The sequence below is a fragment of the Tupaia chinensis genome, unplaced genomic scaffold, assembly GCF_000334495.1.
Source record: "Tupaia chinensis unplaced genomic scaffold, TupChi_1.0 Scaffold000606_1, whole genome shotgun sequence".
Classification (NCBI taxonomy): Eukaryota; Metazoa; Chordata; class Mammalia; order Scandentia; family Tupaiidae; genus Tupaia; species Tupaia belangeri.
Genome location: NW_006160124.1, coordinates 431,806 through 448,977, shown reverse-complemented (window position 1 = coordinate 448,977; position 17,172 = coordinate 431,806). Strand labels below are relative to the sequence as shown.

General features: G+C 37.9%; 1 protein-coding gene across 9 annotated transcripts in view; it reads left to right on the top strand.

Moving 5' to 3' along the window:
* Positions 1–17,172, top strand: part of DMTF1 (cyclin D binding myb like transcription factor 1) — a 62,288-nt gene that overhangs the window by 23,378 nt on the left and 21,738 nt on the right. For all 9 annotated transcript variants that reach the window (XR_336015.3, XM_014591685.2, XM_006158735.3 and 6 more), the window contains 6 exons: positions 1,824–1,938; positions 7,215–7,291; positions 10,903–11,060; positions 13,315–13,347; positions 14,223–14,332; positions 16,657–16,885. Coding sequence is in view for 8 of the 9 variants with exons in the window: in XM_014591685.2 (XP_014447171.1) it covers positions 1,824–1,938; positions 7,215–7,291; positions 10,903–11,060; positions 13,315–13,347; positions 14,223–14,332; positions 16,657–16,885 (722 nt within the window). In the remaining variant the exon portion in view is untranslated. The remainder of the gene's footprint in view (positions 1–1,823; positions 1,939–7,214; positions 7,292–10,902; positions 11,061–13,314; positions 13,348–14,222; positions 14,333–16,656; positions 16,886–17,172) is intronic.

The following is a 17,172-nucleotide window of genomic DNA, read 5'->3' as shown; positions in this document are numbered from 1 at the left end:
TCAGATCTTACAGAATTATAATCTTTAGAATATAAGGGACCTTTGATATTAGTCTGTCCTAATTCTTACCTTTCTCAATGAAGCTGTCTCTTCATCTTTTGGGGGGGAAAATCTCAAGATGTGTGACATTAGTATAGAGCTATAAAACTTTTCAGGTTTGTTCCAGTGATTTCTAGCTTTTTGCTCTTGGATTTAAAAACACTTTCTTAAGTACAATGTATTTATTACCACCAGATATAAAAATTAAGTAGGAAATAAGGATTTTTTTTTCATTACATTTTGTTTGTTCATTTCCAGCTTCTCTCTCTCTGCAAGTGAGATGTGTTTCAATTGTTCTTCATATTAGCTCAGTTCCTGCTTATTCAAGAAATAGTCCCATTCTCTAGACTTACCTCCACTCAGTTACATTGCTTAAAAGTTTATCCAGTCCAGAGATTGAGTTGATTGACTACTGAATTGAGTTGATTGACTACTCAGCATATCACTCTTTCCATATTCTGGGTCTGCCTGTGGTTAAGTCCATTCTGTTCTCCACTAACAAAAATACCTGCATCTGGGTGATTTATAAAGAATAGAGGCTGATTTAAAGTTCACAGTTTCAGAGGTCCAGCATTAAGGGACTGCATCTGGTAAGGGTCTTGCTGATGTAGTAGCTTGTCTGTTAAATCCCAGGGCTGTCATATGGCAACAGCTTGACAGCTGCTCACGTGTCCCTATGTCTGCACCATCACCTAAAATCACTTCCCACAGGCTTCACCTTTCAATACCATAATCAGATTAAATCTCTATCCTCTTAAATCAGTCACCATCAAAATCAAATCTCAGCACATAAATTTTTTTTTTTTGGAGAGGTTTTCGCTATAGGGCGCGTGTGCTCGCCACGCCAGACAGACAGACAGAGACATAGAGACAGAAAGCGAGAAATCCCCCCCCAGAGGGGATGGTCGCGCCGCAATCCCTTCTCCTCCATTCTCCTCTCAGGATCTTGGGCGCGCACGCACACGTGCCCGACGTGAGTTTTAAGCCACTGGGTCCAGAAGGCGAACCACGGTCAACTACGTGGGAGTCCAGCGACATAGCCATTACGCTAACTGCTGGTTTCCTCAGCACATAAATTTGGAGGGGACACATTCAAACCATAACAAGCCTAAGATAGTCTCAAACTTGGTATGGTTGCACCATTGCCAATTCTTTCTCATTTGCATTATAGTTGTTTTCAGGCTAAAGTTAATTCTGTTAAAAGCTTGTTCCCCATATAATTTGTTAGATTAAGTATGTCTCTAAAAATGTATTTAGCGGGGGTTTCACAAAAGGCCACTTCAACTGAAGTGACAGGACCATAAAATTATTCGAGAGGAAGGTATGTTAGTAAACCTATGAATCAGCTTTAAAGCTTAGCTAAAACAAAGTTGTCAATAAGCATGATTTTGCAATAATGTCTTTCGATTTAGGCAACAAATTATCTGTGAGGACATTACTTATAATCCCCACTGCTAGCATTTCCATTTTACTCTCTAGAACTGATTATGATTGTGTGTCTCAGCTTATTTTACGTATATAAATATATAATTAGGTCTGGATATCCTTTATTGATTTAAACACTTAATGGAATCTTAGTGCCCATGTTTATATAAAATTGAGCCACTAGTATGATTACTTGATTAGATAAAGGTTATATCAATTCCGTGAATTGAATCTTACTGTATCTAAAAGAAATACATTTTATATTCTATACTAGAGTTTTATAATGCTTAATATTACAAAAATATGAGTCAAGGTAGTTATTGATTCAAGCTGCTACTTTTTACTTTTACCTTTTCAAGATTTTACAGAATGAGCAACTAGATGAAATATCTCCTCTTGGTAATGAAGAAGTTTCAGCAGTCAGCCAAGCATGGTTTACAACTAAAGAAGATAAGGATTCTCTAACTAACAAAGGTAAGATATACCATGAATTTTAGTGTCCAGTGGGGGGAAAAAATGGAACCAGAAAAGGCTTATAGTCATCGAGATTCTGAGTTGATCCTTATTGCACTCGAGGAGGTACAATAATTGAGCTTTTCCAGTTGAATTAAATTTGGCCCTACATTACTTTGAATGAGGCTAGGAAGCCAACATTTGTTTTTCAGTAATTAATGATTTTCTCTTATGATATGAAATAGACTTTGTCTTTCTAATTTTTGAACAAATCCATAATGGTGACATTTGAAAGATATTACAGTTATTGCTTATGAAAGTAGAAGCCAATGAGATCAGCAGATGGCGTAATGGTTACGTCACCGGACTTCCACATAGTCAATCATGATTTGCATCCTGGACTTGAACCTGGATGCTTAAAACTCATGCCTGGTGCGTGTGCATGCGTGTCCAAAATCCCAAGAGGAGAATGAAGGAAAACAGATGATGTCATGGTCATCCCTCCTGGGGGGTAATAGCTCACTTTTTGGCTCTGTCTGGTACATGTGCCCTATAGCAAAAATCGCTCAAAATGAAGGGGAGAGAGAGAGAGAGAGAAAGAAGGAAGGAAGGGAAGGAAAGAAAAAGAAAGAAACCAAGCCTCTTCAAGGATCTGCTCATTTTGGTCTGATAGGTGGCCTAGAGCTTTAAAGTAACAAACACTAGTCCTACTGTACTCAGGCATAGCAGGGGAAACAGCTATAAAAACGTGGGTGTTGGCTCAACTCTAGTGGTCTATGTTGGTAGGGTGCCACTTCACAATACTAGAGCCACATGGGAGTCCTTGGTTTCAAATCCCAGGTTGACCTCAGTATACTGAGTATATCTGTGATCCTGGCTAACTGGGAGTGTAGGGGCAGGATCATGGTATGTTGAGAGCCTGTCATAGATACCCATCTGTCTATCTGTATCTCTCTCTTTCATTAAATAATAAAGAAACAAACTAGGGGGAAGAAAAATGGGTCCCAGACTAGGTGGTACAGTTAGTAGCATACTATACTACAGTGCAGGGTTTGCATTTATGGGCTCTTCTCCCCAGCCCTCAAACATGCTAGGACAAGTGCATGTACCTCAGATCCTGACAAGCTGGAGGACTGGAGGAAAGGGATTGTGACATGATGAGACCCAGTCAAGGGTCCTTTTCTTTTAGTCTCTCTTTTAAGCACACAGAGTGTCATAGATTTTTTAAAAAGTAGGGATTTGTTATATATGCCACTCTAAGGTAAGAAAACGAAGCAGAAATAATAAGCTGTTTTCAACTACTAAACAGTAAATACTCTTTAACAATACCTATTCACTTGATAAGTGCTGCATTAGGTTTACCTTTCCCTGGAATCTTCCCTACATTCTCTTTAGCCCATAAAATTTATTATTCACTAAAGAAATTTTTCAAAAAGTTTTTAAGTGTGATTTTTAAATTTTGATCTATTTTTAAGTTTATTTATTCTGTGAATGAGAGAGACAGAGAGACACCACTCAAAATAGGATCTTGACACTACCGTCCATCCTAAATTTCAGCCAACCCCAGATCATGGGCATATACATGCCTAGCATAGTATACTCTAGGTCATCTCCTGGATGGAGCCTTCCCTGTGAGTTAGCCGCCTGGTACATCATGTTTTACCATCGCTGCATCATGTTTTACCATTGCATCACTGTCCAGCCCCTTGTTTCTTATTTTTATAAGTCTTTGTGTTTTTGTTTTTTTGGTTTTTTGTTCTGTTTTGTTTTGTTTTGTTTTAAAGCAGTTTATACTGCTAAAAGGAAAAGAGAAATAATACTTCAAAAATCTTTAAGAAATGAGAAGCCATTAGGTGGTGTGGTTAAGAGTTGCTGGAGTCCCACATGGCTGATCACGGTTCAAGTCCCTGACCCAGTGGCTTGCTTGCTTGCTTGCTCGCTCTCACATGTGCGTGCGCTCTCTCTCTCTCTCTCTGTCTCTCGCTCTTTCTCTCCCCTCCTCCCCCCACCTCTTCTCTCCCACCCCTCCTGTCAAATTAAAATATATATAAAAAGTAAATAGATAAAATTCAATAGAATAATTCTTTTTAAAAAATCTTTAAGAAATGCTTTTTTTAGGATCAGTAGATTTTTTTTTAAGAAAAGCGGTTTTAACTTTTCATAAATCAAAGAAATGCTAAGGAATTTTGCTTAAAACTTAAAGCCTGGAAACAGGTTAGTATTTTGTTCATAGTAGGTACATGAACCTATCGACGGCTCAAGACAGGACAAAACTCTTAGAACCAGACAACAAAGCCTAGAAGAAAAGCAGCAATATTTTAGTCAAAAGTCACAGAATGCTGTTTCACCAGTTCAGTCTCATGTACTTAATCTGTCTTCTGTTGTGGTTCAATCTTCCCAATTGAATTCTGAGATCTTTTCTTTCCATATGAAAGATAATCTGGCTTGGTACAGTATTCTTGGATTAAATTGCTTTTCCCTTAACATTTTGAATCTATTTTCCCGTTCTTTCCTCACTCACATTCCACTGTTAGCCTGATGGGATATCCTTTGTAGGTAACTTGACGTTTCTCTCTTGCCACTCTGAGTATCTTGTCTCTGTCTGTGGTTTAGGTCATTCTGTCTATAATGTGTCTTGGAGATCTTGGGTTTATTCTATTTGGGGTCCTTTGTATTTCTTGGGACTGGATCTTTGAGTTCTTCTCTAGGTTTGGAAAGCTTTCTTGCAGGATTTCATAGAATAGATTGTCAATACCCTTATGAGTCTCTTTGCCTCCTGGGATACCAATTATCCAGATGTTTGGACGTTTGATGGTATTTAGTATTTCTTGTATATTATTCTCATTGTTGGGGGCAATTTTCTCAGTCTTTGTGGTGGATTTTTCTAGGCCAGCAATTTTCTACATCTGAGATTCAATTTTCTGTATGATATAGTCTGCTTTTAATACTTTCAAGGGAGATTTTGATTTCCTGTATTATAGCCTTCATCTTTAACAGGTCCCTTTGATTCTTTTTTAAAATGTACAATTCCTCTTTTAGATCTTGCAAGAATTTCCTCACCTCCCGGAACTCGTCAGCTCCTTTCTCCTGGCTCTTCCGCAGCTCATGGTCTCTCTTCTCTTCCATCTCTGTTAGCTTCGTCATTATGAATATTCTAAATTCTTTATCAGACATTTTCATGATTTCCATTGAACTACCTGTGGATGAAGAGGAATTATTCTTTTCGTTTGGAGGAGAGGTATTTTCTTGCTTTCCCATATTTCTTGTGGCCCTGCGGTGATTTCTAGTCATCTGATGGATGATGTGTTTCTTCCTAATTCTTAAAGTTCAATCTGAGCGTTCAGGAGTATGTAGCAGGAGGTGATCTGGAATCTCTTTGCCGTTCCGTTTTTATCTCTTCGTGCAGCAGATTCAGTGGATATTGAGGAATATGTTAACCCTGATAGTATTCGGATGTTTGGCTATGGTTCCCGTAGATCCATCTAAAAACCCAGTGAATGGAGATTGAGGAACATAGGGATAAGATAAAAAGAAAAGGAACCAGAGAGAGAGGAAAAAACAACAACAAAGAAACAGAAAAAGAAGGAAAAAAAATCAAAAACAACTAAAAAAAATTTAAAAATCAAAATAGAAAACCGCACTGCACAGAGCCATGGAGGAATCTTCTGAAGGCTTGCGCCTTGCCTCTCATGGGCGGGAGGGGATTATTAGCGAGATAAAGGTGAGGCTGAAAGCCAAGAAAATACTTTACCTTAAAAATTTTTTTAAAGGAAAAATTATCAAAACATGAGAAGACAGGGACAGAGGCAGAGAGAGACAGAGACAGAGAAAAGATTAGAGGGGCTCTCTACCACTCAAGTTTATGGGCTGGAGGCTGAATTTTCAGTAGAAAGTCTTCATTTTTCTTTTTTTCTTTTTTTTCTTTCTTTTTTTTTTTTTTCGATAGGGCGCGTGCACTCGCCAGACAGACAGAGAGACATAGAGACAGAAAGTGAGAAATCACCCCCCAGAAGGGATGGTCACGCCGCAATCCCTTCTCCTCCATTCTCCTCTCGGAATCTTGGGCACGCACGCACACATGCCCAGCTTGAGTTCTAAGCCACCGGGTCCGGGATGTGAACCCCGGTCGACTACGTGGGAATCAAGCGACATAGCCATTACGCTAACTGCTGGTTCCCTAAAGTCTTCATTTTTCTTTTTCCCCTGAATTCACTAGTTCTCAGGAGCCATGGAGGAGTCTTCTGAAGGCCTGTCCCTTGTCTCTCCTGGGTGTGGGACCAACAGATGTTTCAATGGTTACATCATTGGACTCCCACATAGGTGACCACAGTTCAAGTCTTGGACCCAGCAGCTTAAAACTCAGCACTGGGTACATGTGCATGCATACCCAAAATCCAGAGAGGAGAATGAAGGAGAAGGAATTGCAGCATGGCCATCCTCCCAGGGAATGATTTCCCTCTTTCTGTCTCTGTCTCTCTGTGTCTCTGGTGAGCACATACGCTCTGCAGCAAAAAAAAAAAAAAAAAAAAAAGAAAAGAAAAGAAAAGAAAAACTAAAATTTTACTAACCTCCCTGCCTTTATGCTAGTTATCATATAATCTCCTTTTACATAGAGGAACCAGAAGTTAGCGGAATGGCTATGTTGCTGGACTCCCATGTAGTCGACCGCAGTTAGAGTCCCAGACCTGGTGGTTTAAAACTCACACTGGGCGCATGTGCGTGCTTGCCCAGGATCCCGAGAAGAGAATGGAGGAGAAGGGATTACAGCATGGCCATCTCGCTTTCTGTCTCTGTCTCTCTCTGACTGACTGGCGAGTGCATGCACCCTAAAGCAAAAACGTCTCCAAAAAAAAATACAAAAAGCAACCGTACTTCGGGATCTTTTGTATTTTGGATGAAATGATAAATTAAACTAGCTACATTTTATTCTCACAGATTATGTCATTTATTTATGTTTGAGAGAGATTTTTGCTATGAGGCACGTGCACTTGACAGAGAGAGACAGAAAGATAGAAAGTGAGGAATCACCCCCTGGGGGGGCGGGGTGACCACACTGTTACTCATTCTCCTCTTCGGATTTTGGGCATGGACACACACACACACACACAGACCCAGCATGAGTTTTAAGTCGCCGGGTCCAGGACTCGAACTACAGTTGGCCACGTGGGAGTCCAATACTTTAACCACTATACCACCTGCTGGTCCCCACAAATAATTGATAATTATAAAGAAAAGCTCAAATTATTTTATTCCTCTTAAGGAACATTTTCTGTAACTTTACTTGTTTTCTTTTAAAGGACATAAATGGAAGCAAGGAATGTGGTCAAAGGAAGAAATCGATATTTTGATGAACAATATTGAACGCTATCTAAAGGTATCTTATGGCATATTTTTGTGTTTCACTAGTTTACTACCAATTGCAAAAATATCTGAGCAACATATAGTATGTGCTTATGAGGAACTTTTTACTAATTTCTGTAACAGATCATTAGTTCATATGTTATAGCTTAATTCTAAGGTGATTATAGTAAACTAATGTTTTTAAAGAAACCTCTCATTTTAAAATAGCTTTATGGTTTTAGTTATCATCCCAAAGTTTAGACAAAATAGCCTATCAACTTCATAAAGCCTTATCTTTTTAAGCAGCCTATAAATCAGAGTTTAGTTTATATTTTCTAAAATCTAAAGTACATATATTTGAGTGAATTGATGTCATAGTCTTTCCCTTTTAAATAAAATTTTTAGTTCATTTTTAGACTTGTTTCTTATTAGCCAAATCCTCTTGACTTTTTTTTGAGGCACTAGAGATATGAGTTGTCTTAATATGTAGGGTTTGCCTTTAAAAAGCTAGTGGTCCATTTTGAAAGGCTAAAACCAGGTAAAGAATGGCGCTGGCTTTTTACCATGTAATTGGTATATGTCAGGGTTCTGTGTGGGTTCAGAGAAGGAGGAGTTTGTTTTCATAGGACTGAAATTTTTGAAAGAACAAGGATTTGAGCTGAGTCTTAAAGGGTTAGTATTTAGGTTAGAGTAGGACTGGAAGAACAGCATGAGGAGCAAGAAATCAGAAATCTGAACCAGGATATATTAAATTAACTCTTTAACTTGAAATGAGATAACTAACCTCCGGAAAACTGGGCTTTAAAGTCGAAGCCAAAGAATTAGAACTTTATCCTATCAGAAATGCAAAGCATTAAAGAGTTTATAAAGCTGGTAGCTTAAATTAAGTGAGAGATCCTAATTTGCTGATCATCCCCATAATGGAGTTAGATTCAAATAGTACATATTTGAGATATAGACCACCTAGCATTGTTAGCATTGTTTGGGGAAGGAGGGTGGTGTACAATATTTGTTTACCCATCATTTCAACCATTTGTCATTACTTCATTCATGTTGAGTTGCTTTTTTTATTTTCTTCTTTCACAAAAAGTGCATGCATGCACAAGAGAGCAAGAGAGAGATAAACACAGACAGGCACTCTCAACAGGGCTTCATCATGACACAATCCTCTTCTCTCAGCCCCTCTAACTAGTCAAGAACTTGGGCTTATGTGCTAGCATGTTTCAGAATGAGTAGCAGTCTGAACCTGCGATCAGCTATGTGACTTTATTATACCACCTGTACCACCACCAAGATTGGACTAGACTGTCCACATTCTTAAGCCTAATTTTAACTGCAGTCTTCTCAAGCTAATTTGGCAAGCTACAATGAGGTTTTTTTTGTTGTTGTTGTTTTTTAATCTTTTTTTTAGAGAAGAGATTTTTGCTGTGCTGCACATGTGCTTCCTGGAAAGACAGGGACAGAAAGTGAGAAATCACCCCCCCAGGGAGATGGCCATGCTGCAATCCCCCCTCCTCTGTTCTCCTGAGATCTTGAGCACACACACCTGCCCACATCCATACCCAGAGTGATTTTCAAGTCACTGGGTCCAGGACTCAACTAGCTGTTGGCCCTGGGAGAGTCCAGTGACATAACCACTATGCCATCTACTGGCCTTTATTTGATAAAGTTTGTTTCCCTCTATATAGGTCTTTGGTGATTTGCACAAGATTTAACCCTGATACTTTAAATTTTGATGTTTTCCTAACTGACAACTTTAAAAAATACTCTGTAAGCTTTGAATAGAAATACAAACAACTTTATATATTTATTTTGTATCCAGTGATCTTTATAGAGTAGTTATTAAAATCAATTATTTTTTCATGCATTTTGGGGTTACTATTAATACCTATGAGGATACTTCAGAAAAATCTTGGGAAAAATCAAAATATGAGTTTGCTTTGGTTCAAAAAGATTGAAATCCATGCAAAGTTGTTTTCATAATATACTTTTTCCATACATAGTTTTCCATGTTAAATGTATATTATGTCTTCAAGAAGACCCCCTCATATACAACATCTACAATTGATTGTTCTTTTTCAGTCTTTATACTTTTCAGATTTTCCCTTGGATTATCAGCAAATCCTAATTTACTCAGAATTTTATCATATGAATATTTTTCCCACATCTATCGAGGCTTTACACTTTTTCTACAAATATGCTGATGTGATTAATTAGTAATTTTTCTGAAGTTAGCACAGACTTTATTTGCGGGGAAAATGTATTTTGGTATTGAGTATTAACCTTTTTGGGGGGGGGTTTCGCTATAGGGCACGTGCGCTCGCCAGACAGACAGAGACATAGAGACAGAAAGTGAGAAATCACCCCCCAGGGGGGATGGTCACGCTGCAATCCCTTCTCTATTCTCCTCTCAGGATCTTGGGCACGCACGCACACGCGCCCGGCGTGAGTTCTAAGCCACCAGGTCCAGGACGCGAACTGCGGTCGACTATGTGGGAGTCCAGCGACATAGCCATTACGCTAACTGCTGGTTCCTTTGAGTATTAACTTTTTGATACATCTTTGGGTTCAGTGTGCTAAAAATATTAGGATTTGGGAATCTCTCATAATAAATGTACTTTTCCTGAAAATTTTTTTTTGAATTATCTTTCTCTGGTTATGCTGTTGAGATTATCCTGTTGTGATAAAAATGAGCCAAGAAATAGGGCTTAGGCAGTGGTAAAATGCTGCTCTGGGAAGCTGATCCACAGGAGAAGGTCCTGGTTTCACATCTGGAGACCTTTCTGGATGGCTGGGCAGTCATATGCCCATGGTTCTGGACTAGCTGAGACTAGTGGATGACAGTGTCAAGACCCTGTTGGGGAAGCTGTCTGTTTTCTTTCTCTGTCACACTCATAAAAGAAAGAAACTTTAAAATGATTGAAGAAGTGGCTACACTTTTTATCTTTAATCTAAAATAGTTTAAGATCAGAATTCTCTGTCTTCTGACTGATAGGGTTACACATAATATCATCTGGACCTGTTATTTTTATTGTGGGAAGACTAATAACTGATTAATTCTCTTGATCTATGCCTATTTGATTTTCTCTTTCAGAGTCAGTTTTCATAAGTTGGCTTAGTCTATGAATTTATTTAATTTAGATTGAAATCTATTGCCATAAGATTGCAGTGGTCTTTTATTAACTATAATCTCTCCAATATCTCTACTTAGGTTTCATTTTTTTTATTGTAATATGTCTTTATTTTAACAGAAGTTTATTGTCTCAAGTAAACTTCTTAGTTTTAATGAGTCTTTTCAAAGAACCAATTTCTAGATTTGATTTATGCTTTGATTTTCAATTTCATTAATTTTCCTCTTACATTCCATTCTATTTTCTTTAGGTTTCTTTTTAATTTTTTATCATTTTAAAAAGAGTTGTCAAAATTTAAATTTATTGAATTTAATAGTTTATTTTTAGAACATTAGCATTTCAACTTATTGTCTTTTGCAACTTTCTAATGTTTATATTTGACTTATTCATGAATTGGCAATTCTTTTTCTAAATGCCATTGACAACCTTTTACATTAGACAGGTTTTGAAAACATATTATATTCATATCCATTTTATCAGAAATCCCTAAATCAAATAAATGTAATCCATTTAGGCTCGCGGAATAAAAGATGCTACAGAAATCATCTTTGAGATGTCAAAAGACGAAAGAAAAGATTTCTACAGGACGATAGCATGGGGTCTGAACCGGCCTTTGTTTGCAGTTTATAGAAGAGTACTTCGCATGTATGATGACAGAAACCATGTGGGAAAGTATGAAAATTTGTAATGCTACATGTTTTTGTGTAAGGGGGAATATTTAAGGAAATGACATTCTTTTTTTTTTTGAGAGATTTTTTACTATAGGGTATGTGCACTCGCCAGACAGACAGAGACAGAAAGCGAGAAATCACTCCCCAGGGAGGATGGCCACACCGCAATCCCTTCCCCTCCATTCTCCTCTTGGGATCTTGGGCACGCACGCACAAGCGCCTGCCGTGAGTTTTAAGCCACCGGGTCCGGGACGCGAACTGCGGTCAACTACATGGGAGTCCAGTGACATAGCCATTACTCTAACTGCTGGTCCCAGAAATGACATTCTTTTAGAATTATGATCAAAGCCTAGGTCAAGCTATGAATTACTGTAGAGTTAATATTTTTATCTTCTAGTTCCATGTAAATATAGTAAAACCTCACTATAATAAGCCCTCTTCTAGAAGTTAGAATCTAAATCACCTATATTTGTTAGATTTAATATTTAACCTACTTATTATATCAGAGTCTGCTTTATAGTAAAGTAATATAAAAATAAAATTGTAGTTAGAAATTTAAATGTAAAAGAAACACTAAATTCATTGGTAACATTTTCCTACTTGCTTTTTTTATAAGTTTTTTTTTTTTGCTATAGGGTGCATACTCTCACCAGAAAGACAGAGATAGACAGACAGACAGAAAGTGAGAAATCACACACCCCCCCCGCCCCGGGGGTATGGCCAGGCCGCAATCCCTTCTCCTCCATTATCTTTTCAGAATCTTAGACACACACGCACAGACACCTGGCATGAGTTTAAGCTACCGGTCCGTGACTCTAACCACAGTTGACTACATGGGAGTCCAGCAACATCGCCATTACACTATCTGCTGGTCCCTCCTATTTGCTTTTAAAATATAGCATTCCTAGGTTAGTGACTTTTAGAAAAAAAATAAAACCACAGTGGAAAATAAACTACATTTTTGGAAATGCATGGATATCTATTATAGTAGCATTTATAGGAAGACATCATTAAGATTCTTCAAAGCATTGATTATGTTGTATTTCTGACATCTTTTTAAATTTCTCTTCAGGAATTTTAAGTGGAAGTAGAATGGCTAACTAGGTACTGCCAAGCTACTGGCACTATTTTTCCTCTAGTTCTTCAGCAACCTGCCAATAGAGGGCACATTGGAAAATGAAGATAATTAAATTGTGTTTTTGTGATATTGGAAACATAATTTTTAAAAATGGAGCATTAATTATTTATAAAACTTACATGCAGTAAAATGATTACAAAGTGGGCAGCTTTTCATACTGTTTTTAAATTTTATTTATGTATGTTTGTTTGTATGTATGCATGTTTCCTATAAGGCACATGCACTCACCAGAGAAAGAGAGTGAAAGTGAGAAAGCAAGCTATCAGGTCTAGAACTTGAGCCACAGTTGTCCATGTCGGAGTCCAGAGCCCCAACCACCATGTCACTTGCTGGTTCCAGCTTTTTATAATTATTAAATGGACATTTTTCTTTTTTTAGAGGTTTTTGCCATAGGCATGTGTGCTCCCTGAAGAGAGACTCAGTGAGAGGGAAAGTGAGAATCACCCCCTTGGGGGGGGGGGTGTCCATGACACAATCCCTTCTTCTCCATTTTCCTCCTGGAATCTTGGGCACATGTGCACACATGTCCAGTGTGAGTTTCAAGTTACCACATCTGGGACTCGACATGGTCAACCATGTGAGAGTCCAGCAACATAACTGTTACACATGCTGGCCCCTAAGTGGAGTTTTTTGTTTTGTTTTTAAGAAAAACATGCATTGTCTGGATTGAGTACTAACCTACTGTTTAAAAGAGCAGAAGTAGGTCAGATGCCGTGCCTGGGTAGAGAAATGATAAGATCTTTAATGTTTTCAGTGCCTTGACAGGATTTTCTATAGATTGTCATTTTAGGTTATGATTTTCACGTACTTAAACCTCATTTTTAAATAAAGGAGGAATTAGGCAGCGTAGGAGCAAATACATGTTTTAAATGTTAAAAAAATTTTCCTACAGAAAATTGTATAGTGCTTATTATAACTAGAAGTATTTACTGTTATTTTAAAATAGAAGTATTTATTTTTAACTTTTATTCACTTTAATACAGGTTACTTTAAAAATATTATCAATTTGCTAATTGACTTAAAATTCAGCTCCCTGAATGAAATACTAATTTTGATTGAGATTTTTAACATTCCTTATTTTAATTGATCTCTCTTTAAAATTTCTCTGAATTTCTAGGTACACACCTGAAGAAATTGAAAAACTCAAGGAGTAAGTTTAAAATTTTGTTTTTATTACTTATTGTTTGTTTTTTATGTCTGGTGTTTTTTAAAGTTTTACTTGGGAAATTTTGAAAGATTCTTGACAAACTGTTGTAATACAGTCCTATCATTGAGCATGATTGACCATGCCTGCACACAATAGCCATGCCTATAACGTATACATTTAGTCTCCTCTTGTCAATTGTCAAATGTTTCCTCATACCACTAACAAGGGTTTTTGACGATACTAGATAGCCATTGTCAGTATCCTGAAAACTAAATTGGACCAATTTTTACACTAGGATCAAAACTATGGTTGTGCTACTGGCTTAGTTTAGACTGGTGACTTGGCAAATGTTTCACTGACTATTCACTGAATATTGACATTACCTTATAAAGGCTGTTGAATCTCAATATGATTTTCCTTAATTGAGTTAGGGCCATAAAGTATGGTTTAAATGGGTTGTATGGATCATGAAACAGTTAAAGATAGATCCTATTTATGATGATAAAAAGACTTATGAAGCTTTTACAGATGTCTGAAGAAGAGTTTGTTATCTGTATGGTCAAAAGGGAAAAATCTGGGACTTACCTGAGAGATAGTGTCAATAACCTGAGGGGAAATATGGTCTTTTTTGAACACATATCCAAGTTACTTATTTCTTCTCTGACCCAGGAAAAAGGCAATTGCTGCCTGTTTTTTTTTCACCCACAGACAACTGTGGACCCCAAAAAAAGGCCACACTTTCAAACTTTGGCTCTCAAAGTATTGCTGCCCACAACTTCCAAACCAGTCAAATGGGAAGAAGAAGAATGAAGAATAAATGATGAAATTAAAAGGGAGAAAAGTTGAACCAAATGCTGATTGGCAGACTCTTGTTTTAGGCTCCGGATAAAGCATGGCAATGACTGGGCAACAATAGGTGCGGCGCTCGGAAGAAGTGCATCTTCCGTCAAAGATCGGTGCCGACTGATGAAGGATACTTGCAACACAGGTACTGTGTGAGTGCTCCTGGTGGCCTTTTCTTGTCACTGATCATCCAGCCCCTATGGAATATTGCCTTTTCTTCTGTTCTGGGAAAAATGTACGCCATTCACCTTAGGTCAGACTTTATCTTCTTGTCTATTTCTTCAGCTTAATATTAATAGATAGATCCAGCTAATCTTGTACTTTGTTTTTGTGTTTTTGTATAAGGTAGCAGTGTACAAAGTCCCACATGGCTGACTTCATGGTTCAAGTCCCAGACCCAGCAGCTTGAAAATGTACTAGATGCGAATGTATGTGTGCACGCGTGCACCCAAAATCCCAAGAGAAGAGTGGAAAAAAAGGGATTGAGCTGTGGCCATGCCCCTGCCTGGGGATTGATTAGTCTGTCTGTCTCTCCCTCTCTGAGTGTCTGTCTGGTGAACACATGTACCCTATAGCAAATTAACAACAACTGCAACAAAAAGAAAAAAGGTTCCAAATTAGTAAGAACCTGTGTTCCAGAGGATTATATGTATTTTGCTTAATTCAAACTCAAAGTGTATTTTCTCAGAGAAAAACTTAAGATTGGTGTTTCAGTTCCCAGGCCAGACCACAAATACCTCATGATGTATACAAACGTATTGAGGATGCTGTTAAACCTAACGTTTGTGATCAAAAACATTAACCGTCATTTAACCTGTCTGAGTCTCATATTTCTCTGTAAAATAAAGAGGTTAGAGTAGATGATCTCACAGTTTCTCTTAGCCCTAAAGTTGTCTACAGGATCCAGAATCTATGCCCAATATTTTTTTTTTAATTAATTTTTAAGTTTAGCTTTAGTTTCTAGGGCATATTTATTTTTAACCCCTACACTACTGAAGTGAAATGGAGATTGTTTCTTGTGTAACTATTCCACCATCAATATTACCTGCAGTGCAGTAAGAATGTAATTTCTACCAAAAGTGCCATTCTGTGGCATGGTGAGAGCTTTATGAATGAAGCAAGAATAGAAGCTTTAGATTTAGGATAGGACCCCTAAAGTTCATGTGAGATGCTGTGAGTACAAAACCCCTTTTGTTGACATAATTTGGAAGGACACTATGCCATACTCTAATTGCCAGCCTGAGGAGTGGCTTGATCTACCTGTTTCCTTTTAATATCGTGACATACAGTTTGTTATCACGAGTTTTCTCCTGTGTGTGCACCATGAAACAGCACAGGTCAGAGTTTTTCCCTTCCTTTTTTATATCATGCTAGATGAGGAAAGTAAGACTTTGTCTTATCCCTCCACAGCATCTAAGGCTGCGTCTAGTGTGTTCAACAAATACTTGTTACATGTATAAATTCCTAAAGCAAGCACATAGCCTTTTTGAAATTTTCTGGGAGTTTTTAACTGCAGGAAAAATGAAATAGAAGTAAAGGGGGTTAAAAATAAAGGTCCTGTTTTTTTCTTTCTGTTTTTATACTCAAGCTCCATAAGAAAGAAAGAAAGAAAAAAAAAAGAAGGGGAAAGATATTATTTATTAGATTCATGGGTTTCAAAAAACTAGGAATAAAAATACATGTTAATATCAATGTGATACTTTACTGATCTTCTATTATAGTAGCTTGGAGTTGAAATAATAGGAAAGCTGGTGTAAACGTAGTTTTTATTCAAATAGGTAAGAGTAATAGAACAAGTTATTCCATTTGTCCCTCATTCATTCCTGTAAGTAAGAGCTTCATGAACTTAATCCACTTCTTCAGCATAGGGAATCTTAGGTGAAAGTAAGAAACGAGCATGGGTTTCTATGTCCGAGGCGTTGGTTAACAGTATATAGTTATTTGTAGGTTTTCTTTGTTTTTGTTTTTAATGCCGAGGGCATACGCGTACACACTGGGCAGAGGAGGGGTAGGAAAAGAGAGAGCACACATGTACCACCTAAGGAAACCTGGTTATGGAGCAATCTTTTTCTTCCCATTCTCCATCCTGTCAGGATTCTAGGTACCTGAATCTGTGTATAGTGTGTCTTTCAAGGCACTGGTGCTGGGACTCAAACCCTGGTCAGCCATATATCTTGCTTCCTCTGCATAGCACTCAACCACTGTTGGGGCCAGCTGTAACTATGTTTTGGGTAGTTTACCTTAATGATTCATTCAGTGTTTTCCTTTAGGAGTCTGGATTTTCTTTTGTACTGAAACTCTTAACTGATTAAGTAAAATGCAACTGTCTTAGTAGGTATATGTGGCTTCCTATCAGAAGGTCATTAAAAAATAAATTCTTAATGTTACAATGTACTTCCCATGAGGTCTGAATCAGATTTCGGAAAGGAGAAGGTGGCACTGGTAGTCTGGATGATTTCCTTCTTTCAGGGAAGTGGACAGAAGAAGAAGAAAAGAGACTTGCAGAGGTGGTTCATGAATTGACAAGCACTGAGCCAGGTGACATAGTGACACAGGGTGTGTCTTGGGCAGCTGTGGCTGAACGAGTGGGTACCCGCTCAGAAAAGCAGTGTCGTTCTAAATGGCTGAACTACCTAAACTGGAAACAGAGTGGGGGTACTGAGTGGACCAAGGAAGACGAAATCAACCTCATCCTCAGGTTTGTATCCTAAATCTTTTAATGACAAAAGCTGCTTAATTGGCTGTGGATGTCTTGATTGACTTTCCTCTTTGGATTTCTGTAGATGTCTAATGTCTGACAAGCATCCTTTCCATAAAAAGCACTGTTTCAGATACTAAGTATTTCATATTGAGCTCTGTTTTTGTTTTTGTGTGTGTGTGTTTGTTCCTTTTTAGTGGATTTAGTGCCCGTGCAAAGTACCAGATTGAAGGCGTGGAGACTGAAGTCCTCTCTATATCCAGAGAACAGGTATGGCACAGGCAGCG